The sequence below is a fragment of the Myotis yumanensis genome, unplaced genomic scaffold (genome assembly GCF_028538775.1).
Source record: "Myotis yumanensis isolate MYYU_CA2020_CCGP unplaced genomic scaffold, mMyoYum1.0.hap1 SCAF_16, whole genome shotgun sequence".
Classification (NCBI taxonomy): Eukaryota; Metazoa; Chordata; class Mammalia; order Chiroptera; family Vespertilionidae; genus Myotis; species Myotis yumanensis.
Genome location: NW_027223767.1, coordinates 29201042 through 29227053, shown reverse-complemented (window position 1 = coordinate 29227053; position 26012 = coordinate 29201042). Strand labels below are relative to the sequence as shown.

General features: G+C 38.9%; 2 protein-coding genes across 15 annotated transcripts in view; one reads left to right on the top strand and one right to left on the bottom strand.

The window, feature by feature from the left end:
- The window catches only part of TRIM37 (tripartite motif containing 37), a 173010-nt gene that overhangs the window by 74569 nt on the left and 72429 nt on the right, over positions 1-26012 (top strand). For 5 of the 12 annotated variants that reach the window (XR_011468499.1, XM_070395335.1, XM_070395333.1 and 2 more), the window contains exons 23-24: positions 3643-3756; positions 5393-5471. Coding sequence is in view for 11 of the 12 variants with exons in the window: in XM_070395335.1 (XP_070251436.1) it covers positions 3643-3756; positions 5393-5471 (193 nt within the window). In the remaining variant the exon portion in view is untranslated. Of the gene's footprint in view, positions 1-3642; positions 3757-5392; positions 6599-9317; positions 9379-10961; positions 11192-13890; positions 20659-26012 lie in introns of those variants that run through there. The other 7 variants (XM_070395334.1, XM_070395337.1, XM_070395332.1 and 4 more) reach the window with 7 other exon arrangements.
- PPM1E (protein phosphatase, Mg2+/Mn2+ dependent 1E) overlaps positions 17832-26012 on the bottom strand; it is a 95411-nt gene continuing 87230 nt past the window's right edge. The window contains exons 7-8 of one of the 3 annotated variants that reach the window (XR_011468500.1): positions 21601-23095; positions 17833-20657 (exon numbers count right to left, since the gene is read on the bottom strand). Coding sequence is in view for 1 of the 3 variants with exons in the window: in XM_070395344.1 (XP_070251445.1) it covers positions 22038-23095 (1058 nt within the window). In the remaining 2 variants the exon portion in view is untranslated. Of the gene's footprint in view, positions 23096-26012 lie in introns of all 3 variants that reach the window. The other 2 variants (XR_011468501.1, XM_070395344.1) reach the window with 2 other exon arrangements.

Here is a 26012-nt window from a genome sequence, read left to right as displayed (position 1 = left end):
CAGTTCCAAGAGGTAATATTTGTGCCTAAATTTCAAGAACTGGGTTTTATTGTTTTCAGAACAGTTCCAGGAAAGGCCACAAGGTGGTGGTGGTGTTGCTTCATGGAAGTGGTGGTTTGGTCTCTAAATAGTCACTGTTCACTTTCTAGAGCAGGAAGTAATTTTTTCTCTCCTTTTCTTTGCTAAAGAGATATCAGCCCAGCCAGTGTAGCTCAGTGATTGAGTGTCGTTGACCTATGAACCAGGAGGTCACGGTTGGATTCTGGGTCAGGGCACATGCTGGGGTTACGGACTTCCTCCTGATGGGGGAGCACACAGGTGTCGGCTGATCGATGATTCTCTCTCATCATCGATGTTTCTCTTCCACTCTGAAATCAATACAAACATTTTTAAAAATAAATCAATAAAGACATACTTTAAAAATGAGATTTCAGAGATATCCATACATTGCCTGTGTCTTCTAAATAGTTAAGGGAGAAATAATCTTATAATAATAAAAGCATAATATGCTAATTAGACCTGCCTTCGAGCCAGGGCTGTGAGAGGGAAGCCAGTGTAGGCAGCCAGGGTGAAGGAATGCCTACTCTTGCCCGGATTTTGTGCATCAGGCCTCTAGTACTACATAAACTCTTCTTGAAAACAGAAGGGGAAGAGTTCACCAGTGAAGCCATCTGTAGCTAGTTTTCTTTGTTGGAAGGTGGTTTTTTGTTGTTGTTTTTGGTTGTTTGCTTTTTACTGCAAATTGTATTTCTTTAGTAGTTAAAATACCCATTCAAGTTACCTATATTTTTATCTGAATGAACTTTGGTAGTTTGTGTCTGAATCAAAGAATTTGTCCTTTCCATCCATGTTCTTGATTTCATGAGCATTAAATTGTTTCTATTCGCTTATTGTCCTTTTAATGTCTGTAGGATCTGTAGTGATGTCCCCTCTTCTATTCCTGATACTGGATTTTGTTTGCTATTTTTAAAGTCTCTTTAGAAGCTTTTTCTATTATTTTTCTGATAATTTTATTTCTGTTCTTTATTTTTCTCCCTTTGGGTATATGTGTCCCCTTTTTTTTTTTTTTTTTAATATATTGATTTTTTACAGAGAGGAAGGGAGAGAGATAGAGAGTTAGAAACATCGATGAGAGAGAAACACCAATCAGCTGCCTCCTGCACATCTCCTACTGGGGACGTGCCATGTGCCCGCAACCCAGGTACATGCCCTTGACTGGAATCGAACCTGGGACCTTTCAGTCCGCAGGCCGACGCTCTATCCACTGAGCCAAACCAGTTTCGGCTCTAGTTTCTTAAAGTGGGTACTTTGATCATTAATTTGAGACCTTTTTCTCTTTTCTAATAAAAGCCGTTAATGCTTTAACTTTCCCTTTAAACACTGCTATAGCCACATTCCAGAGCTATTGGTAGTTATATTTTAATTTTCATTCTATTCAGAATGTTTTTCATTAATCCTGGGAAATTCACAGCCACTTTCTCCTAATATATTATCCCTCTCCTTTGTTACTTTTGCTATCTCTGTGGCAGTATGTTTGAAACATTCCCTTTTATCCCCTTGTTTCTTAAACCTCTTTTATAATTTTCATCTCATTTTTCTGTGGTGATTGGGTAATTTCCTCAGTTCTATCTTTAAGCTTGCAACCTATTTTTCAACTTCCTAAATTCATCTATTAATATTTTAATTTTTAAATGACTATATCTTTCATTTCTAGAAGTACTTAGTAATTTAAAAAGCATCCTTTTGTTTTCCACATTAGTCTTTTACAAGTTATTTCATGATAGTGAAAGATTCATGGTGTTGTTCTGTCTGTATATCTGCTTGACTCTTCAGATGGATTGTAATGTTGTAATCCACATTATTTGTTTGTTTTGTAAATTTTGATTGGAACACAACTTTTTGAGACTCCTAACCCTACCCTTCAAGAATTCTTTATTTTCTTTTTTCTATGATAATTTCGTACCTGGATTGTGGAAGCGTTCCTCCAGAGAGGTTTTTAACAAGTTTCAAGAGTGTTCATGAGCATTTTTATATCTACTTTGAAGTTCTTTGTTAGATCATTTCAACATCTCTGTCATCTCAGCATTGATATTTGTTGATTATCTTTTTCTGGTTCTTCATTGGCTGAGGTAATTTTGGATTGTATCCTGGACATTTTTAATATGATTTTATGAGACTCTGAGTCTTGTTTAAATCTGCCAATTTGGTGGTACTTCAAATTCTGGTCTATACCAATATGCTTGTTTCTATTTACTTTTCAGAGTCCTTAAATAGCGGCTTCATGCATTCTGTCCACATTTATAGTTCCATTCAGTGGGAAAGACTGGATGGGATGTGCTTGCTCCCTTTACCTAGAGCCTTCCCTTCAAAGGATTTTGCATTTGCTTTGTTCAAATAACCCTAGCCGCTGGCCCATTTTTATGTTAATTTTCTGATCTTTGAACCTTAACTTTAAATCCCAAACCTAAGTTGTTTAAGTACACAGGCTTTAGTTTGAATTCTTATATGAACTGAGCCTAGCAAAAACAGACAAAATTCCCTGCTGTCTTTCTATGCCAGTAGGCAGAGTTTTAGTCTCAGTATTGACTCTCTTCTGTGGTAGGTCCAAAGATTCCCCCCCCCCACCCCCCCATCCCCAAGGGAGTGTGAAAGACCCTCACGTTACACCCTCTGGACAACTGTGGTGCTGGACCCACTGGTCTCCCTTCTCCTGCTCCTTTTGGCAGCTGTGGCTTTTTCACTTCTTTCTTTTAAATGTGGCTCTTAGTTAAAATAATATTTTAAGGTTACTTTTTTTCCACCATTTATAAGGGTGTGTAGCAGATATATTCTCAGATTTTCTTGATCACTATCTTCTTGTAATAAAAATACTTTCTATAGACTTTTTCTCTTAAAAATCAGCTTAAGTACACAAATACAAAATTGGAGGCCCAAATGGGATAGTAACTCATTTATTGCTAGAATTACTGGAATTTTTTTAAACATGCATATGCAGATAAATGTGTATTTTGTTTACGTAACATGTTTATATGTTTTAGGCTAGAAACAATTATATGTATGTCCAGTCGGGATTGAGAGTTACTGTTATCTCTTATGATTCTAGAAAATACAGTGTGATTTCAGAAAAAAAAATTCTCAGTATAATGAAATTAATACTGGTTTCAAATTCAGGTACTGTGGAAAGGGTAATTTTAATCTTTGAGGACAAAAATAAGACCACTGCTCTAATAATTAGAACTGAGGTTTGTGTAGTTGGTTTTCCTTGTTTTGTGTGGTGTCTTTTTTTTATTTTTTATTTATTTTATTTTATTGATTTTTTACAGAGAGGAAGGGAGAGGGATAGATAGTTAGAAACATCGATGAGAGAGAAACATCGATTAGCTGCCTCCTGCACATCTCCTACTGGGGATGTGCCCACAACCCAGGTACATGCCCTTGACCGGAATCGAACCCGGGACCTTTCAGTCCACAGGCCGACGCTCTATCCACTGAGCCAAACCGGTTTCGGCTTGTGTGGTGTCTTATATTGTCTTGGCATTCAATGTAAAATTCAGTGGGAATCACAGTTTAGTTGTAAGATTTCCTCTGCCTTTCACATGAAGTGGCTGCTTGTCAGAGACATGTTCTTCCCTTCTTTCCTAGCAGGAATGAGTAGCGACAGTGATGTGGAATGTGACACCGAGAACGAGGAGCAGGAAGAGCACACCAGCCTGGGCGGATTCAACGACGCTTTCACAGCACAGCCCCCAGATGAAGGTGCAGAGCCTGGTGTCACTTCATGGAGATGAATAGAGCCAATTCTGCTGCTGATGATGATTTGCTTCTGTTTCTGCTTCTCTTTCTGTTTTAATTATTGTCATTTATGAGACAATACTAATATATATGGGGTAAACTAAATGGTGAGAACTGAAGAAAATCAGTAGGTAATATTTGGCTGGTCAGACACCTAATGGGTGCTACTTATGAGTGAAGCAGGGGTCGGGAACCTGCTCCAGTATAGCCTGTGGTCCTTTAAGAATAGCTTTTCTGTTGTAAAGTTATAAAACAGAGTCCATTTGTGGCCTGTGGTACCTACGTACTCGTATTTACTCTCTGCCCATCTGTAGTAGATGTTTGCCAGCCCCTAGGGAGGTTTCAGATGTTTGACTTTTTTCTTTTTAGAAATATTTATAGTCTAGAACTTTTTCTGATTTTTCTAGAAATATATGCAGATAATGGAATCATAAGTTATTATTTCCTCTTCCTCCCAAAAATGTCTTAGGAAAAAAACTCACTGAGAGAAACCCATTGTTAATATTTTTGGTTTGTTTAAGGTATTAAACATAATGTTTTGTGTATATACGCATGTATGTATTGCAAAATGATTGCCACAGTAAGTTTAGTTAACATCTATCACCCACTGTTAATTTTATCCAGAGACCTTAATGATCAATCTGAGCATTCAGAAGAATTCCTGGGATGAGAATGTTGCCAGGCTTATGCTAATTGTCAGCTTTATATTTTACGTATTTCCCTCATGTTCTATCTAGTGTCTAATAGAGAGCCACGCATTTGATGATTTTTAAGTATTAAAACACTTTCAGTAGTTTTTTCTTTCCAAAAGCAGCAGCCAACTTTTGGCAAGTTTTTGAATGCTGGTAGGTGTTTTCGTGATATTTGTGCAATTTAATTGGCTTTACAATACATTTTATGTTTATACAGTCTTCAGAGTGTACATCACCATTTCCTGTTCCTTCTTCAGCTGCCCCCACAGTGTCCCTGGAGGACAAAGTGAGGCAGTGCCTTTCATTTTCTAACTGTGGATATCTGTTGCACCTTTCTTTTCTCTTTTATTTCTCCTTGGGTTTGCTTGCACCTGACTCAGGTCACAAATTCCCTAAAGACAGCTTTGTTCACAACCCAGCAAGTCTTCATTGCTTAAATACCATACTTGGTAAGATCATGTAAAGACATGCAAAAAAATACTGGTCATTAGAAAATGTAATCTGGGGGAGATGCCGGAGTCCATTCATTGTCTTCACTAGCTGAGTTTAAACAGAGACCCCCAAAAGCTAGTAACCTTTGAAGTCCTAGCAAAGGTCAGAACTGCACCACCCAGTTAATCTAGGAACCACCCAGTTAATTTAGGTAATAATAGCTGAAGCATCTTCACCTTAGTTCCCTTAATTCCCATTTATTATTATGTAAATCCTTGCTGATGGGCTAGTCTGCCTGTTAATGGGGCCACCTGCCTAAGGGCTATGCTATGAGTGCATCCCAGATGAATAAAAGCTTGGTGAGACCTAAGCACAAGGAGAGGAAGTCCTTCGGGACTTGCCCGCCTGGTCCCCCAATATTGCAAAATTAAAAAAAAAGAAAATGTAATCTGTTTTTCTTTTCTTTTTTATCTTAGATACGCATTCCAGTTTTCCTGATGGTGAACAAATAGGCCTTGAAGATCTCAGCTTCAATACTGAAGACAACAGTGGAAGGTAATTTTCAAACCAAGAGAACTGACTTGCAAGCTATCTTGACCCTGAAATATGCTGTAGTTGGTGCTCAAATTGTCATCTGTCAGATTTTGTCTAATTTTTTTCATCATATCTACCTGAAATGATAATTATGAAACTTTAGAAAGTAGCATAATTCTAGTAGAAGACTTTAGTACACAGGAAAAAAAGTGTGGGAAGAATTCTGTGTGATGTAGTAAATAAACATGTAGTCCTTAATTAATTTAGTAAAGTAGTATATTCTTAAAGAGCAGTTTGTCGACTACAACAGAAGGGCAAGTAACTGCCGAAAAATGTCCCCAGAGACGTGCATGCGCTCAGTGACGCTCGCCGCCGGTGCTGTCCTGTTTTTGGCTAGATGCTCAGTTGTGTTTAAGTGACTGGCTTTTGGGTTTTAATCAGTGTATAGTTTCATTAGTGCCTGTAGATTAGTGAACAGAAAAATTACTTATGTGTAGATTCTGTCCTGTAGATACTTTATTATGTGAATGACTGAAGTAACACTACACTAACTAAAGTTAACTTATTTATCTTTTCGTGTGTTTTTTCAAGTGCAGGCACACTGATCAATGGCTCATAATCTTTCTATTGTGTGACTTTTACAAGTGTATTTTTACTAGTAAATAAGTTAATGTGGGTTGGTTATATTCCTGGTTATATGAACACATATAAGATCATTTAAAGTATCTCATTTTTTCTGCCTCTAAAGTACAAGTATTTAATGTCCTCTTGTTCTCCTTTTTTTCATTAGTTGGACATTGATTTCAGTGTCAGGGACATTTAAAGAAATACAAATTGCAGGTTTACATGAAACTGTGGTATAGGTTTCTTTCATACTTGGAATGAGCCCAAAGTAGTTGCCAAACTTTTGCCATTGTGCTCCTGCATTTGTGTTTGAGCTGCTAGACTGTTGGTGAAAATTACACTGAAAGTTGACTGAGACTATTGAAAAAGCATGAATATATATACATGTGAGAGGCATCTCATCTGCTTATATTTTACTTAATACTCACTTTTCCATGTCTAATGTGTTGCCAGTTGCTATGATTCATGGTTTGCTTTTCAAAACAGTTTGCTCTTTTTGTTAATAAAATGAACTTGAGAAAATATTATGCCTCTGCAATTTATTAGAAGTGGGACAGGAAGCCTCCTTTTTTTTTTTCTATTTATATTGCCTGCATATTATAGAGGCTGTTGAGCTCTATAGACTGTTAGTAAATGCATGGGAAGTTAGGAGACTTATTTATAATGTCCTTAATATATATGGTTACCTTTTCTCTTTAAAAGTTAATTGAAAATATTTAAGAACTATCATCTTAGGAAAAGTAAAAATTTAGCACTTGTTTACTAACATGTTAATTGGCATGCTGTTGTATAATTATTACGTAGTTTGTCATGCAGTGATCTAACATTTTCTATTAGATAGAAATGTGCTCATGGTCATTTTGATGAGATCATATTTTTAATCCAGCTTTTTCTTATCTCTAACTACATTGTAATAGATGAAAATATAATGTAAGAATTTTGCACCTTTAGTGTTGAGAGCAAACCATTGTGAAAAATGAGGTTTTTTTAAAAAAATAAATCCATAAACATAAGTGATTGACATTTTGAATCTCTCACTGTTGCCTAGCCATTTCTTGACCTATATAGTTTTGATATAGAACTGAGTGCTTTTCCATATGTCTTTGTAATTCTATTTATTTTCAAAATATGTGAAACTGCATGTGTTTAAGAAATAAGAGAGGCCTGGGAATAGACTCTTCATTTAGGGAAATTTACTTGTAAGAGCTTCTTAGCATGAGTGATTTAGCAATGCGATTTTCTTGGGTCATTAATCTATATACAGTAGTATCCCCTTATCCACAGTTTTGTGCTCCATGATTTCAGTTACCTATGATCCAAAAATATTAAATGGAAAATTCCAGATAGAAACATACATTGTAAATTGTGCGCTGTTTTGTAGCGTGATAAAATCTGGTGCCATCCTGCTTTGTGTTGCACCAGCAAGAATTGAGCCCATAGGAAGACTTAAGCAAGGGGTCCCCGGAAATGAGTGGCATCAAGTAGATTCAGGAATAGGTTTGGACTGAAAAATAAAAGAATTACTGGAGATTATTAATATAATTATTCTATTTTATTGTTGTTAATCTCTTAATCTGCCTAATTTATAAATGAAACTTTAGCATAGGTATGTATGTATAGGAACATAGTTTGTAATCATACTAGAGGCCCAGTGCACAAAATTCCTACACGGGTGTAGTCCCTAGGCCTGGCCGGCGATCGAAGTGTGAGCGTCTGGCATGGAAGGGCAAGTCCCAGCTGACCTCTGGGCCATGGGCAGCACCTGGGCTCCCGTGCGCTCCCCTCCACCTGAGTCACAGTACCCAATTCCCCACACGGAGATGTGGTGAGCACAGCTGGACGCCACAAGCCAGGGTGCAGCGTGGGCCTCTGGGCTGCCCAGTGGCGCCACATGGAAGCTGGGCGGGCAGCATGCTCTCTCAGCCTCTCAGACCAGCTCCTGCATGAACTGGCCCCTGCGGTCCTGGCAGCTGTGGCCCAGCTCACCCAGAAGATGTGGCGCGAGTGCCGGGCGGGCTACTCACGGGCACCCAGCACCTGAGTGCAGTGGGGCGTGGCATTCGAGCCCTGGCATCCAGGGGAAGTGAGAGCAAGCTCGGGCAGACATCCCGCGTTCTCACCACACCTCTATCCCCATCACCCCCGCCCCCAGGTAGCCGGCGAGAGGTCACAGCTCGACACTGACGCCTGCCATGTTCCGCGTCGTCCCCTGGTGGTCAGCACACGTAATAGCGAACGGTTGAACTCCCGGTCTCTTGGTCGAACCACCACCAGAGGGGACAATTTGCATATTAGGCTTTTATTATATAGGAAGTGTTCTTAAATTTTGCTCTTATTTTTCATGACCTTGAGGTTTTTTAAATCATTGAATTCCCGAAATTTCATAGTGATACTTAGATCACTGTACACTTGGATCTCAAGTATTTTTTTTTTTTTTTTTTTTTTTGGCTTTTCTTATCCTCTCAGGTTACTATGCATAAAAACAGTCAGGAGTGCTGCCCTTATTTTAGATGAATGGAAAATTAGTTGAGACCCTTTTAAATTGGTGGAGTTTGAGTTCACTATGTCAGCAAGACTATTTTTGGTTATTAATGGCTATAGGAAAATTAGAAGGTATTACTTGTTATGCTTGCACAAAAATTTTGTAGGGGAAATTATTTGAACTTAATTGGTATATTATCTTCTGTGTTCAAGGAACCCAACGCATTTATAGCATATTCTGACTCCATGTTTAACAATAAAATCTATCCCTTCAAAAAAAACTAAGCTTCTAAAGAAATGATATTAACTACCCTCCTAGTAAAATAAATCTCCATTTTTGTAATTAAAGTTGACAACAGTTTCACCAAAAAAGAAAAACAAATTTGTAAGTACCTAAAGCAGGGATGGGGAACATCCGGCCCACAGGCCATATAAGGCCTGTGAAATCATTTGGTCTGACCCTGCCAAGGCATTAGGGGTGAGTTAACCAAATATAGCAGGCTAATTTTTAAGTTGATAATTTTGTATGGCTCACGAATGACGCTGTAAATATTCAAATGGCCCTTGGCAGAAACAAGGTTCCCCACCCCTGAACTAAAAGATGAGCTCAGTCCAGCAGGGTCTCAGATAACATCATTTTGTTCGATGGCATAGGGACTAACATAGGAACTCGACTCTTGAGTATATGGTTAGCCTGTGGTAAAATTTGTTGCGTTTTTTTTAATATATTTTATTGATTTTTTATTTTTATTTTTTTTACAGAGAGGAAGGGAGAGGGATAGAGAGCCAGAAACATCGATGAGAGAGAAACATTGATCAGCTGCCTTCTGCACACACCCTTCTGGGGATGTGCTCGCAACCAAGGTACATGCCCTTGACCGGAATCGAACCTGGGACCCCTGAGTCCACAGGCTGATGCTCCATCCACTGAGCCAAACCAGTTAGGGCAAATTTGTTTCGTTTTATGTTGCTTTGCTTAACGTTGCAGAACCTACTGACGATGTTAAATAAAAACTTACTGTACTCAAAAGCATTCTCCTATGATGAAGAAAATCATGCCTGTTTTGTTGGGTTCCATCTCACCTCAACTAATGTTTGTGAATTATGAAATAGCAAGAAATATGCAGAATATATATACACATTCACACAATCCATTGAGGAAAATGTCTGGTATCCAATTAGCAAGTTTCTACCTAGCATTCTTTCAAGGGGGAGACAAACAACTATCTTTGGGCCAAGTCCCAACCACTGTCTGTTTTTGTAAATAAAGTTTATTGGACCATAGCCACATCCATTCATCTACAGATTGTCAATTGCTGCTTTTCCCTACAAAGACAGAGTTGAGTGGCTGCTAACAAAACCTGATTCCCAGAGTCTAAAATATTTACTTTCACCTCTTTAAGAGATAGTTTGCTGACTTCTGTTCTGTCATTAGAATTTATGGGAGTATCACTTTTTCTCCATATAGAGAAGATAGGAGAATGCTTAAGTTTAAGAAAGCATGATTTTTAAGTCAAAAAAGATTGAACATTTAATTAGTTATTTGTGCTTAGTTTTGTGGATACAGGATGATGGATAGGCAGCTGCTATCCCATCATTCTAGAATCATAAACCTACAGATCAAAAAATTTCTTCACAGATGAAGTACCTGTTAGCTTTTAGTTTTGGAAAACGTGATTCCTTCCCTTGTAACACGGCCGTGTTACATACTCAGTCTGCATCCAAGTCCCGAGTGGTGCCAGGCACCCTCATGCTTCCCCTCCTTGATGTGCTATGCCTGCTTTGGCTGTGCTAAAGTTTAGATAGCAATGAGGGAAGATACCAGTTCTTTTCCCATTTTTCCAGGTATAGCTGTCATCACCCACAATCGATATAAGGAACCAATTTCTAATCCGTTGCTCCACTCTGTACCATTACAGAGTCCCCACCTTTAAAAAAAAGGTTCCCTCTTTTGCTGAAGAACATAATTTGTCTTAGTCTTTGCTTCCACCATCACCTTGCTCAGTATTTAATATTTTTATCTTTTTGTTCCTAGAAAATGTCTCCTTAATACTTTCTCTTAGGCCTAATGATAGAGTGGTAACGTTTGCCTTTTGCACAAGCATATCATTTCTGTACAGCTTGGACCAACTGTGTCATTGAACCCTGAAGTAACCTTTGAGGTAGATAAGTTGTGCATCGGACCATTTTGGCAGAGAAATAGGTTCAGGGAAGTTGTGTGGTTCTCTCAAGGTTCAACACCATTGGCAAGAATGGAAGGAATTGCTAGTCTAGTACTTTTTCCAATTTACCATACTTGAACCAAACCCACCATTTTAAAACCTCATGATTAAAGACCTAAAAATTGTGACTTTTTAAAACGTTTTTTTTTTTTTTTTTTTTTTTTTTTTTTTTTTTACAATGGAGTCAAGAGAGTCTCTTCAATAAATGGTGTTGGGAAAATTGGACAGATACATGCAAAAAAATGAAACTAGATCACCAATTTATACCATACACAAGAATAAACTCAAAATGGATAAAAGACTAAATGTAAGACCGAAAATCATAAAAATCTTAGAAGAATCCATAGGCAGCAAAATATCAGACATATATCCTGGCTATATCTTTACTGATACATCTCCTATGACAATGGAAACTAAGGAGAAAATAAACAAATGGGACTACATCAAAATAAAAAGCTTCTGCACAGCAAAAGAAGCCATCAACAAAACAACAAGAAAGCCCACTGCATGGGAGAACATATTTGCCAATGTTACATCCAATAAGGGTTTAATCTCCAAAATTTATAGGAAATTCATACAACTTAACAAAAGGAAGATAAACAATCCAATCAAAAAATGGGCAAAGGATCTAAATAGACACTTTTTGAAAGTGGACATACAGAAGGCCAAGAGACATATGAAAACATGCTCAAAGTCACTAATTATCTGAGAGATGCAAATCAAAACAACAATGAGATACCACCTCACACCTGTCAGAATGGCTATCATCAACAAATCAACAAATGACAAGTGCTGGCGAGGATGTGGAGAAAAAGGAACCCTTGTGCACTGCTGGTGGGAATGCAAACTGGTGCAGCCATTAGGAAAACAGTACGGAGTTTCCTCAAAAAGCTAAAAATGGAACTCCCATTTGACCCAGTGATCCCACTTCTAGGAATATATCCCAAGGAAGCAGAAACATCAATCAGAAAGGATATATGCACCCCTATATTCATAGCAGCACAATTCACCATAGCTAAGATTTAGAAACAGCCTAAGTGCCCATCAGCAGATGAGTGGGTTAAAAAGCTGTATTACAAAGAGAAACCAAAATGGCTGCATAGGTAAACACCTGAAATTGCTGCCTCTCACAACCACTTCAAAAACACAACTAAGCCCTGACCGGTTTGGCTCAGTGGATTGAGCGTCAGCCTGCAGACTCAAGGGTTCCAGGTTTGATTCCTGTCAAGGGCATGTACCTTGGTTGCGGGCACATACCCAGTAGGGGGTGTGCAGGAGGAAGCTGATCGATGTTTCTCTCTCATCGATGTTTCTGACTCTCTATCCCTCTCCCTTCCTCTCTGTAAAAAAATCAATAAAATATATTAAAAAGAAAAAAATTATATATATATATATATATATATATATTAATACAACTAAAAGACAAAACAGACATCATCCAGAATCACAGGACGGCTGGCTGAGTGGAAATTCTACAACTAGAAGGAAAGAGAAAGGCACACTGAGACTCAGAGGAGCTGCGGAAGTAAAGTGCAGAGGTACGGAGGTGCACTCGGAAAGGGCTGGCAACTGAAGACGCGGTTGTCTTTTTCAATCGGGAGGGAGACACAAGCTCCCAACTGATCTGAACTCCAGTTCTGGGTGAGTCTCTGGGGACCCAGACCCATACGGGGAGAAACTGGACTGTCTAGCATCGGGCAGAACTCAAGGGCGACTTTCTCTCAGAGGTGCCTGAAGCAATTACCAAGGGACACTGAGACCCGGGGCCTCTTAGGGCAGGGCTGAGGATCAGCCATAGCTGCTTGCTCCACCCAGTTGATTCCCTGAGACCCCGCCCCACCCAAGCTGTGTGCAGAGGCTTTTGCATATGAATGGCCTGGCCCTTTGCAATCTAAAAATACATAGCAAACTGCAGCTGGGTCAGAGAGACCCAGAACATCCAAAAGAAGGCCCAAGGACCCACAGCAGCTTGCATTGCTTCAAAGGTGGGCCTCATCTGGGCACCTCCAAACCCCAAACAAAGAAGAGGAATCTGCAGGTCTCTCTGTAGCTCCTGCTGTGCACAAAGCCCACAAGGGGGTGCACCAAGAGTGTCTACCTCAGGTAATTGGGACACTTAGCACAGAAAGCCACTCTATCGACACAGCAAAGCATAACAGATGCTGAGACAAAGAAACAGGACACAAATGACAGAAATGGAGGAAAGCAAACTACTGGATATAGAGTTCAAAACCACACTTTTTAGGTTTTGCAAGAATTTTCTAGAAACCGCCGATAAACTTAATGAGACCCTCAAGAAATCTAATGAGACCCTCGATGTTGTGATAAAGGACCAACTAGAAATTAAGCATACACTGACTGAAATAAAGAATATTATACAGACTCCCAACAGCAGACCAGAGGATCGCAAGAATCAAGTCAAAGATTTGAAATATGAAGAAGCAAAAAACACCCAACTGGAAAAGCAAAATGAAAAAAGAATCCAGTGCTGGGGTCCAACCCCAGCGGGTCCAGGGGTCCCCAAAGGTGTGGACGGAGTCGGCGATGAAGGAATGACATGGAGACAGCGTTCAGTTGATCAGCAGCCTAGCCAGGATCTCTAGCCAGGAACTCCAGCCAAGTTCTGGTCAGGATCTCCAGCGAAGTTCTGGCCAGGATCTCCAGCCAAGTTCTGGTCAGGATCTCCAGCAAAGTTCTGGTTAGGTTCTCCAGCGAAGTTCTGTAGCCAGGTTCTGTCCAGGATATTTTGCCATGTTCTCTCCCTAGGTTCTCTCTCTAGGTTCTGTGTCCAGGTTCTGTCCTTAGGTTCTGTCCCTAGGTTCTGTCTCTAGGTTCTGTGCCTAGGTTCTATCTTGGATCTCAAGCCTAGTCCTGTCTCTAGGTTCTGTCTTTTTTAAAACGTTTTTAGATGAGTTTAGATTTACAAGAGACATGCAAAAATCTTGAGTTCCTGTATGCCTATTACCCAGCTTCTCCTTTTGTTAACATCTTACATAACCACAGAATAGTGAACAAAACAAAGAAATCAGTCATTTATAATACTGTTAACTAAACTACAGAATTTATTCAGATTTCTCCAGTTAATTTCACTAACACACTTTTTTCTGTTCCAGGATCCAGACCAGGATGCCACAATGCAATTAGTTGTCATGTCTCCTTCCGTCTGTGACAGTTCCTCAATCTCTTCTTGTTTTTCATGACCTTGACATTGTTGAAGACAACCAATTATAGTTGACCCTTGAAAAACATGGGTTTGAACTTCATAGGTCCACTTACATGCATGTTTTTTTCCCAATAAGTATATAGTTGGCCCTCTGTGTCTCTGGGTTTTACACCTGCTTATTCAGCCAAGCAAGGATCAAAAACAGTATGCTGACTGTATGCATTGTTCTTCGACATTTTATATAAGGGACTTGAGCATCCATGGGTTTTGGTGACTGCTGGAACCAATCCCCCACAGATACCCAGGGATGACTAAAGTTTTGGGAGAGTCAGAAGTTTTGACTGTGTGGGAGGTCACTGCCCCTAACCACTGTCTTGTTCAAGGGTCAACTGTATTTTATAGAATGTTTCTCTATTTGGATTTGTCTGATATTTTCTCATTTTCAGTTGAGCCTGTGTGTTATTGGGAAGGCTACCACAGAAGTGATATACCCTTCCAAGTGCGTCGTGTCAGGGGCTGTTTGGTGCAGATGCTTATTATTGGTGATGTTAATCTTACTTGGTTATGGTGGTGTCTGTCACAATTCCCCCCGTTAATATTTTTCCCTTTGTAATTACTAAATATTTAGGGCAAATACTTTTCAGACTGTGCAAATATTTCTCTTCTTAACAGCTAATTTTAGCATCCAGTAGTGGATCTTGCCTATGGCAGTTATTACTGCAGTATTCTAATGGTGGTTTGTTATTTCTCCTACATTTATTATTAGAATTCTTAAGGAAAAGTCCCTTCTTCTCCATTTTTCCCCCCAGCTACTTATTTACACGAGTTTTGACTCATGGATATTTATTCTTTGAATTGTGTTCCAGTACTGTCATTATTTTGCAGTTCAGTTTGTTCCAGCTTTGGCTATTTGAAGCTCTTTCAGGTTGGCTCCTGTATCCTTTTGATATGTTCCCTGTGTCTCCTTCCTTCCCTTTCTCCCTGTCCTCCCTCTCCTTCCTTCCTTTCTTCCTTCCTTCCCTCCCTGCCCCCACAGGATGCTCCAGGCTCAACCATGCCCCCTTTTTTGGACAATCGTATTTAGAAACAAAGATTTGTTGACCTATACTCTTAAGAGAAACAAATTCACCAACTGCAGTACAGTGCTTTTGTACAGATTTTAGCCTTTGTGATGTCAAAACACTTTTTCCAAAGTTACTTAGATATTATGATTCAGAGTTACACTAGTTTCTTTTTTCCTAGTCTCTCCAGTGTGATTATGTGGCTCATTTTAATATTGTTAGATTCATCTGTTAATCTGCATTCTGTCTTCCCCCACACATCCTGGTTGGTTTTTTAATTTACATATATTAAATTGCCTTTGTGATATACAGTTCTGTGGCTTTTGACAAATACAGTCATGTATCTGCTACTATACAGAACAGCTCAATACCCCCAAATTCCCTTGTGTTGGCTCTTTATAGGTAAAATCCCCCACCACCCAGCCCCTGGTAATTCTCTGTCCTTTTAGTTTTCTCTTTTCCAGATTCATATAGAATTATTGTAGCCTTTCACTTAGCATTCTCATCCATCTTCTCTAAATTGATACTTCATTCCTTTTTATTGCCAAGTAATATTTCACTGTATAAATGTTTATTCATTTAACCGTTGAAGGACTTTGGGTTATTTCCAGTCTTGGGGTGATTATGAACTTTATAAACATTTTGTATAGGTCTTTGTGTGAACATTGATTTCCATAAGGTAATATATGCCTTGGAGTGGGATTGCTGGGTGTGTAATAGAGAATTTGGTTGGCTTTTGTCCCTGGTTCTTGGGATATAGCCTCTTAGTGCTTAGAATTTTCTGAGTGATAGGAGTGTGGTTCCTGATAGTTTATGCTAAAGAGATGACTCAGGATGTGGCTGCCATGCCGAAAGACTAACCTTGTGATTAGAGGATCGGGGCTAAGAGTCCCATGATATGAGCCTGAATAGTTCGTCCTTATTTCCAGTGAGTCAGTCATGGCTACTGAGTGAAACCCAGTAAGAACTCTGCACACTGAAGCTCTGAATGTGCTTCCCTGCTTGGCAATACTCTGTATTGTCATGTGTTGATGGTTCATGCCCTGATCACAAGGGAGCTTCACATTGGGACTCTCCTACACTTCACCCTATGCAGTGGTTCTCAACCTTCCTAATGCCGAGACCCTTTAATACAGTTCCTCATGTTGTGGTGACCCCCAACCATAAAATTATTTTCGTTGCTACTTCATAACTGTAATTTTGCTACTGTTATGAATCGTAATGTAAATATCTATAATATGCAGGATGTATTTTCATTGTTTGCGACCCACAGGTTGAGAACCACTGCCTATTGTGTCTCTCCTTTTCCCTGGTTCTGATTTGTATCCTTATAAAACTGGAATTGTAAGCAACGTATTTTTCTGAGTTCTGAGAGCTGCTCAAGCCAATTATCAAACCTAATGGGCACTGGTGGGAACTCCCAAATTTGTAGCCAACTGGTGGCCTGGGACTTCCAAACCTGGCATCTGAAGTAAGAGCAGTCTCGTGGAGGACTTTGCCTTTAACCTGTGAAGTTGGTGACGGAAGTCATTTCACCGAGTCATGTGATTTTATAAGAAACTGCCAAACTTTTCCAGAAGTAGCACTGCCATTTTGCATGCCCAACAGCAACATAATGAGGGTACCAGTATCATCCCACAAACACTTGGTCCTGTCATTATTTTTAATTTGAGTTATTCTAGTATGTATGTAGTGATACTCTAGTAAGTATGTAGTTTGCTAATATTTTGCTGAGGATTTTTGCATTATATTCACGAGGGATTGTTATTGGTCTGTAGTTCTGTTTTCATCTAATTTGGTATCAGATTAATGCTGTCCTAATAAAATGATCATCTCTTTTTCTGAAAGAATGTATAGAATTGGTGTTACCCTTGATCAGAATTTGCCAATGAAACCACTTGGAAGGTGTTGTGTTCCCCTCACCCTGTAGGAGTGTGTTTTTGGTATTTAACCTGCTTAGTGTTCTGAACTTCTTGGATCTATCATTTGGTGTCTGTCATTAATTTTGGAAAATTCTCAGCCATTATTTCTTCTGCCCATTGTCTTTCTCTTCTAGGATCCTAATTATTCATATGTTAAACTGATATTGTCCCACAGCTCTTATATGTTCTTCTATGGGTTTGTTGTTTCCTTCGGAAAGAGATGTTTCTTTTGAACTAAGTAAATGGTGTATTAGGGGATTTTTTTCAAGTATAAATAATACTATCACAATATTCCTTTTCTTTTATTCCCAGCTTTAGCAAACTTCAAATATGATTCTTTCAGACCTTTGCTTTTTCTCTCAATTCTTGCTTTCTTTCATTTCCATATAAAATCACACTAAGTGCTGAATGAATTTAGGGAATTAGGGGTTTAAGTACTTTCTGGACTTAGTGGTGGGGAGAAGAGTATAAACAGTGCAGTTTATTAATTAGATATACTTGTTTTGCATGTTTAATTCCATTCACTTAGATGCAGGTGTCTTGCTTTATTAGCTTCACTTCCACCCCCAACCTTTCTGTCTCTATCTCCTATTAACTCTCTTAACAGCAAACCTCCACACAGAATTTCAAGTGCAATTCACCTGATTATTTTCCTTACTTTACAGTTTAAAACAAAAGGGAAAAACTGGTTGGATGCAGTTTAAAGACTAAAGTAGTTGGTAGATTTGAGGAGTTAACACTTAGCCTTTGGCAGGTCCTGTTCCTCATCTATTTGCGGATACTAACCCCTCCCTACCCGCCCCCCCCATTTAAACTTACAGGGAAAACATATAGAAGATGAAATACATATCTTACGTATTTTCAGGGAAGGAAATAACAGTTATGGTCACTTTTTAAAAACAATATTTCTACTTTAAAGTTTAAAAAAACTACCACCTCAGGATTTTATTTTCAGTTCTGAGGGAATCAAGCTAAATTCCAGCACTAAATATATTTCCTTTGGATAAAAAGACAAATGACTAGTGGTTTTATATTGCTGGGTTTTATTAAGATATTGGCAAAATTTCAACATACTTCTCACCTGAATGAACAGTTTTAATAAATAAAGTATGAAGGATCACTGGTGATTGCGACTGAACTCAAGAGTGAGATGTAGAGCAGGTTCTTAAGTTGATAAATTTACTTGGTAAGAAATGTTTACTTCATTTGCTTCGCTCCATAGAGAATTTCTTTGCAGAGAAATGTCATGAACAAGAGGACAAAGCCTGTCTCTCGCCAAAGAGCACCCAGAGTAGGTTACTGATGATACATCTGTGGGTTATCCAATACATCAGAGTTTACTAGAGTAGTTCCTTTTCCAGAACAACTGCTGTGTCAGTCTGGAGTTCCCTATCTTATTTCATATTTCCTAATTAGTACAATAAATAATCTTCAAAATAGAAGATAAAATGCTGCTAGAGGAAGTAATTGTTTTTCAACACAGTACCATTTATCTGGAAAATAGTTGTGTTATAATACTGGTGGTATCTTGTTTTGAAAACATCTAGCTATTCACAGGTCGGAATAGAAGAGTTGGTGGGTATCTATCACCTTTTATGGCCTTGCTTAGGTGAGAATGACCATTGAGTGAACAAATTATGTTTAAACATCAAAATAATTATTTAGATCACTTTCTTACAAAGCCTTGGCCAGCCTCTGATGGGGAAGGAAGTGCTTGAACCACAGCAGTTTTATCTGTAACACTGAACTTTCTGTATCGTTTTCATCTGCCCATTGGATGTTGCACTTCTTACTGGCACAGTGTTCCAAAATGGAATGTGATAATCAGGGAGATGCACCATACCACCATGTGGACGTTGTACCACTATAAATGGTCAAGCTCAATATTGACATTGATGTTGCTGACACTGTCCTTGGAAAAGGTGTTACTTTCAACATCCTCTTAAATAAAACAGTAACAGTAACTTTAATTTTATTAATTGGAGGACAATGGATGGCATTTTTAGGCAAAGTAAAGGTATATACATGTGTATTTCCACCGTCCTCTAGTAGAGACCTAACTGGTACGGAGAGCCCCAGTGTTTGCTGTGATAGTGCTGCTTAACATCAGCTCGCTCTCAACAGTACACATCCAGAAAGTGAACAAATTAGGGTGATTCCCTTTGAAACTCACAGTGAATGTACAGGCATTTATAATCACTTTAGTTGGTGACTTGAAGTCTGTTTCCCTAACCAATACTATACTTTCTTGTTTACACTGTTATACTATTTCCTATTCTAACAAAACTTTAGCAGGCAAACAAATTGATGCAGATCATGTTAAATTCAAAAAGGGATACTGCCACTCTTAAAGACTGAGTATAGAACTTTCACCACCACTAAATTACACAGTGAGTAAAAGTACAAAACACAGAGTTCACAGACTATACCTCAGCATTAACAGTTAATATATATTATATAGATACTTTTATATCTATCTAATATTTTTACAATCACCAGATACACCATCTTAAAGTACAAGTTACAGAAATGTGTAAAAACCATTAGTTAGAGGATACTTATTGCTCACATCAGCAAGCAGCAAATAAGGGCACAGGATTTGAACCGAAGGGAACTACTTTCTATCACCAGTGGCATTAAGATATAACACTGCACTTCACAAAGCACTGCTTTTATCTGGTTTATAGAACCAAGAGCAGCATATATCAGACCAATAACCACTACTTTAATATGTATTATAGAATTTTAAAGGACTTACCTTACAAATGGTACCTAACTACTCTATAAATATGCATGTGGACAAATGAAAATTTGCTATTTTTTACAATACTGTTTCATAACTTGATCATACTAGAACTACTTTGCTTTATTTTCTAGAGGGCTACTGGTATGAAAATGGAGTTAACACTGCTTATGTAGTCAAACCTACAAGATCCAGACCCCTGAAGATGTGGTCTGTGTTCATCCCAATTTCATCCAACCATTTTCCCCCACTGAAAAAAACTATCACTTGTACCTTATTTCCTCTCACCAGCTTTATTCTGATCAAAACATTAATTATAGAAAAATCTTAATTTCTTTTTTAACTTAGCTAAATGCTGGACTATAACATACCAATATTCTGCTGCCTCTGTTTTCTTATCTCCTTAGATAATTGGATTCGAATCTGATACTGCACCTGATGGGTTGTTAACAAGATCTAGGCTTGAGAAAATGAAAGATGTGAGTGAGGTGCATGGGGGGGGTGGGGGTTAAAAATACCAGGCTGGTGAGATTCTGGTCACAAGCCTTGAGAAAAGAATGACTTCAAACCAAGGGAAAACAAATACTGAAAATGTCTAATTACATTCAATTTTTTAAAATAAAATCTGTAAATTAATGATGTGATCATCACTAAAGTGAAGCCGTTTTTACCCAAAGTATCTCATTTTAAAATCCAGGGATCTGACTCCTCCATTGTGGATCTGGAGAACATAAAGTAATTGCATTATGTACAAACATGGTTAGGCATTGGACGCTTCTCAGCAAGAGTATCCAGTATCTCATAGTACGAGTGATGAGCACTATAGCAGGTACCTCCTGTCCATTGCCTTGTCTGGTCCACAGTTGACTAGGGGAGGGTAACATGTCATGTGGAGACATTCATGATTCTCAGAATCAGGCTGCTTCATTGAATGAATCTGATTATTACTCTATTTGCTGTCTTTAGTTGAAGATGTGCTTCTGACTTGAAACTGCAGAAATGGCAAAAAGCAGACAATTTTAAAATATAAATAAATATTGAAATGAGAGATACACATTCTCTCTGCATGAAGTTGCATGTAGCAGAACTCTGGGGTGTTCTTCATTTCTAACTAAGCAGACCTTGGTCTCGGTAATCTGTACTCCCTTGTCCTTGGCCTCCAGGCTCGCTTAAGCAGTACTTTCAACCTCTCTCACACCAATTCATTCCCTTGGGGGAAACAGTTTTAGAGAAGTTAAAACTCGTTATTTTTTATTCTCCAAAACCACTTATTTTTGTTAATCCTTACCTGAGGATATTTATTGAGTTTTAGAGAGAGTAGAAGGGAGGGGAAGAGAGACACACACATCAATTGGTTGCCTCCCACACGCCCCCCACCAGGGCAGGGGACCGAGCCTGCAACTGAGGTACATGCCCTTGACTAGAATCAAATCTGGGACCCTTCAGTCTGTAGGCCGACGCTCTAGCCACTGAACCAAACCAGCTAGGGCACCACTTCTTATTTGATAGTGGTATATGGCTTTGCTGTCTTTGACCTTTAAAAAAGGGGGGGGCGGGGGGGGTTGAAAAAATAGCAATGCTATTCTATTTTCTTTTCAAGTGTACCTGACATCTCCATTAAGCCAGTGTTATTCCTGAGATGAAGGTACAATGAAAAACATGTTAGTATCATAGGTTGAAACCAGTTGACAGTGGTTCTCTGACAAATAATAAAAATTCCACCAAAAGCACCATAACAGGTTATGAAACTCCCAAATAGCTACAGCCCTGGGAAATAATTTTAAAAGCTTTATCCTTTGTTACAGAAAAGAAAAAAAAAAAATCAGTAAATCTTTATGCTGCCTCACAAGTCTGAAAATATGACATTTTTACACTAGGCTTCTACTTTCATTGTTACCAATTAAAACCCATATGGCTTATAGTCTTTTACTTACCAAAAAAGTGGGGAAGGGAGGGTTTTCCCTCATAGTCCCGAGTCTTTTGAGGAACAGTCCTCAACTAAAGCAATTCTACGTTAAGTTTTCCAAAGATACATTAGGCATATCAGAGCAGATTTCAACACTGTATCCTGACAGAAATAAATACCTTGCAAGCTTCCACTAATGGTGTGAAGAGGCAGTGGGGTGGGGTTGTATGTAGATGTGGAGATACATTACAGGGATCAGTTGTATAATTTTGCTAATGAAACTGCCAAAAAACTTCTTTTGATTGAAATCACTATTTTGAGTTTCCTAGAGATCTATTTACATTTAAGAATTGAGCCATTTATGATTTCATAATGAACACACATTTCAGAAATGTCTACCTTGTTTCTACTCTGATGGTGGTTTTATTGGGGGAGAGCTAGCTAGCCTACTCTAAAGACAAAGTATTATATTTTACAGCTCCAGGGAAGATCTGGGTATGGAATATCATTACTCTTTCTGAGCTTCCTCATGTTTTCATTATAATCTTTCCAACTGTCTTGCCTCCATGGCAGAGAACTTCTTAACATCCTATTTCTTTTCCCACGTGAAGTAAGTGAAAATAGGCTTGTGCCTACTTTGTGGGAAGGCTCTTGAGCAGGGAGAAATGAATTAAACTTTGGATTAAACCTGAATCCATGCCACCTCTTTGAGAAGTGATAGCGTAAATGAGATAATCTAGAAACTCTATTTCCCAGGAATTTTAACTGTTCATTTTCCAACCTAGGACAGACAGGGGAGACACTCTCCATTCTGTGTATCTGCTGCCCTGTTGAACCCAAATTAAAGGAAGAGGGAAACTCTCCAGCACCACTCCATTCAGACAATGATGACTGAACTGATTCTTTCTCCATTATTAGCTCATTAATGAGATTTGCTTTCTTTGGTGCACCAGGACCAAACATCTCAACTGGTGGCAAAAACTGAGCACTGTGAGGTTTGCTTGCTTCTATTTGTGTGAGATCTAGGTAGCCTGGGTCTTCCAGCACGTTGATTTGGGACCCTGGGCTCAGGCTAGTTCTGTCAGTGAATGAATCCACACGCCCATCATAACCTAGGTCGGCTGGTGCTGAGCACTGGTGCTGAGGCCAAGGGCGTTTGCACTCTCCATGATTTTCCTTATCATCCCCACCATCTTCTTGCCCTCCTTGAAAGGAGTTCTCTGTCCAGTCTGATTCCTCACTAACATTTTCAGCTTTGTTCATGTCCCTCAGGAAAACCACAATAACTGTGATGTTATCACTTGACCCAGCATCACGAGCTGACGCCACTAATTTGTGGGCAACCATGCTGCTGTCTCCATTATTCTCCTTCAAGTGATCAGATACAACTTTCACTGCCTCATCAGGGTTCACGGTGTCATAGAAGCCATCGCAGGCCAGAATGAGGTAGTCTTCAGTTCCATCCAACACAGTAGAGGCGGAATCTGCATCCCCACAGATATATGGCTTATGTTCAGCATCTCCTGTGGGAATTAGAACATAGATCAGATTTTGGTTTACCTTGCTTGTAAGAATGTGGATGGCCAATGCTATGACTCATTCTGCAATTGTGATCTGAATTACTGGAAATAATTTATAATCTAGTTTGAGAGAATACTTGAATTCTCTGTTAATCAGATGCTGCTTATGCCTCACTCTCAGTTGTATAATTGCCATTAACTGGGCTTAATTTCTTATCTAGCTTAGACTCTGAATTTTATGTCTTAGCTATGACATAGGCTTAGCTGAGCATGGCAACAAATGTCACATCTAAATTTGTTGCTGTACTGGAAACTTGAGTCCTGCATAGGAAAACCTTGTGGATTTAGCAGATCTTTTCTTTTACTGGTGGTTAACTTCGATCAATTGAGATTTGAGAACAGGTCCACACTGAAAAACAAACCAAAGTTCTGATCACTTCTTTTTATTAAACACTTAATTCTTATATCCTTATTTAGAAATCAAGTTTCATGCTGTGAACACAAAGGAAGGCTTGAGTTACAAGGGATTTTTAAAAATCAAGTCCAACTCCCACAAGCCAGGAAAAGTCATCCCAAGCCTCAGACAAGTGAACTAGAATGTTAGGCTCAATTCCCAGTCCAATTTGCTTTCTATTTTTTAAATTCTGCTTTGTTTACTACTTCTAGAGCACAGTCAGAATGTGTGTGATCATTTTTCTCATCTTCAGGGACTACCGTATTCTTGCTTTTTTCTTCAAATTGTTTCTGATCACCCTCCTTCTGTCTTTATTACTATTACTCATCCTTCACACCTGTGAACAACTATAAGCACCCCCAAAACCCTATCTGCTCAGCTCATCCACTTACAGAATGACATTTTAGCTGGGCCTTGAAGAAGTTAGTTATCACCAGGCAGAGAAGGGTTCTGGGTTGAGGGAACTGTTAGAGACTAAGATGTAGTTGAATATAGGGTGCTGGGAGTAGAGACAGACTGGAGACCTTGGGGCCACACACCGAGGTAGGTTTCCATCACAGACTATGAAGACAAGCCATCATCTATAGTGCAGTTTGGAACTTCCAGAGCACTTCCAACTCCATTTTTGTTTGTTTGTTTTTTTAATATATTTTGATTTTTTTACAGAGAGGAAGGGAGAGGGATAGAGAGTTAGAAACATGGATGAGAGAGAAACATCGATCAGCTGCCTCCTGCACACCCCCTACTGGGGATGTGCCTGCAACCAAGGTACATGCCCTTGACTGGAATCGAACCCGGGACCCTTCAGTCCGCAGGCTGACACTCTATCCACTGAGCCAAACCGGTTAGGGCTCCATTCATTGTTTACATTCATTGTTTTCCTTAGGGATTTGGAGAGAACTAGCAAAAAGGGTCCTTACCCTACTAGGTAACCAAATAGATTATTACTTACAACGTACAACAAGGGATACTCATTTCTTAACATGAAAAACAAACAGAGTATTAAGCAGTAATTCTTAGGGTATCATAATGCATCGATAATACTTGTTAAAAATTTATAAAGTGCTTTTATCATTTGTAAAGCAGTGACAGACATAGCTTAGTGGTTTAAGGATGCCAGCATGAGTCACAACTGCCTGGGTCCAAATCCTAGCACTTGTTAAAAACCCTCATCAATTATTAGCCTTTTCATTGCACTAAAACTGGACATTTTGAGAAGTGGAAGATAAAGATAAATATACTTAAGTGATCTGGCTATATTGTCACTGTTTCTGGTATCTGATAAAGGTTTCCCCCAACGTTTCACATTCCTTTTTAATCCTCAAGTAGACCCAGAAAGCTGAATAGGAACCCTATGGAGAACTCCGCTAGCACCAACAGTGGGCCACATGCCCCACCCAGCATTTTGAAAGGGATACCCTAAAAAAACAAATACTGAATATATTTACCTGCCTTAGTTTATCTACAAGGTAAACTATCTTTTTCATACAGTAACCAGAACTGTCTTCCTCAAGCATGGTTTTGATTTAGTCAGTTTCACTTCTATACTATGGTGCCTTTTAATTAGCTAGTTTGTAAAAACTAGTTAAAACTTCCAATCATGGGGTTCAGTGTCCTCCACCAATCTACTTCACAAATCTCCCCCTCTGCTACTTCACCTCACTGTATTGTTATCATTATTTTCTGAATTCCAGCTCTAAAAATAAATGTGATCTGAGTCATGCTGTTCCCAAAAATCTTGTTTTAGTGTGTCAAGTAAAAGGCTACTGCAACTGTTAGTTTAGAACAGAACATACAAAGAATTTGCAAAAGAAATGCTGCCAGAATTCTGGCTTTTCACTTGCTCAACTGTTGGATGTCAAATTCATGACATCTCACCCCCAATTTGGTAGGAGGGCATGATTATCCATTTCATGGCAGAAATGGCAACATCTTTTTGTCTTCAGCATCCTCTCTCCATATGCTAGGAAACATCATGCTTCAGTCAACTTTGGATCATACATTTGAAGGGCTTTAAAGCTTTTAATTTTCAAAGCTTTAAGAGTCATTTTTTTCCTAAGTAGAGTTGAACTCTGCTTAGGAATCCTTTTTCTTGTCCCCATTTAACCCTCTATTTTATGCCATGAGCTTTCTAAATCTCTCATTTTCAACTCCCTCTTCCAATTAAACTACTGGATTGGGTAGATGGCCTAATTGCCTACTTCAAGGATAATTTATCAATCCTAAATTTCCTCAATTCCTCTCCACCCATTTCTTCTGTTTTTTTTTAATCTAGAGATTCACCCATATCAGCTACCATTTCTCAGAGTAAAAGGTGTCCTTTCCCTTCTCAAAGCTAACCTGTGCTCTTGGACCCTGGCTTCTCTCTCTCCCCTGTTCAATTTCTCTTCTACTTGCTCTCTTCCTTAATTGTATAAACAGGGTCTGATCTAAAATCTCACCTAAAAAAAAAAAACAAAAACAATG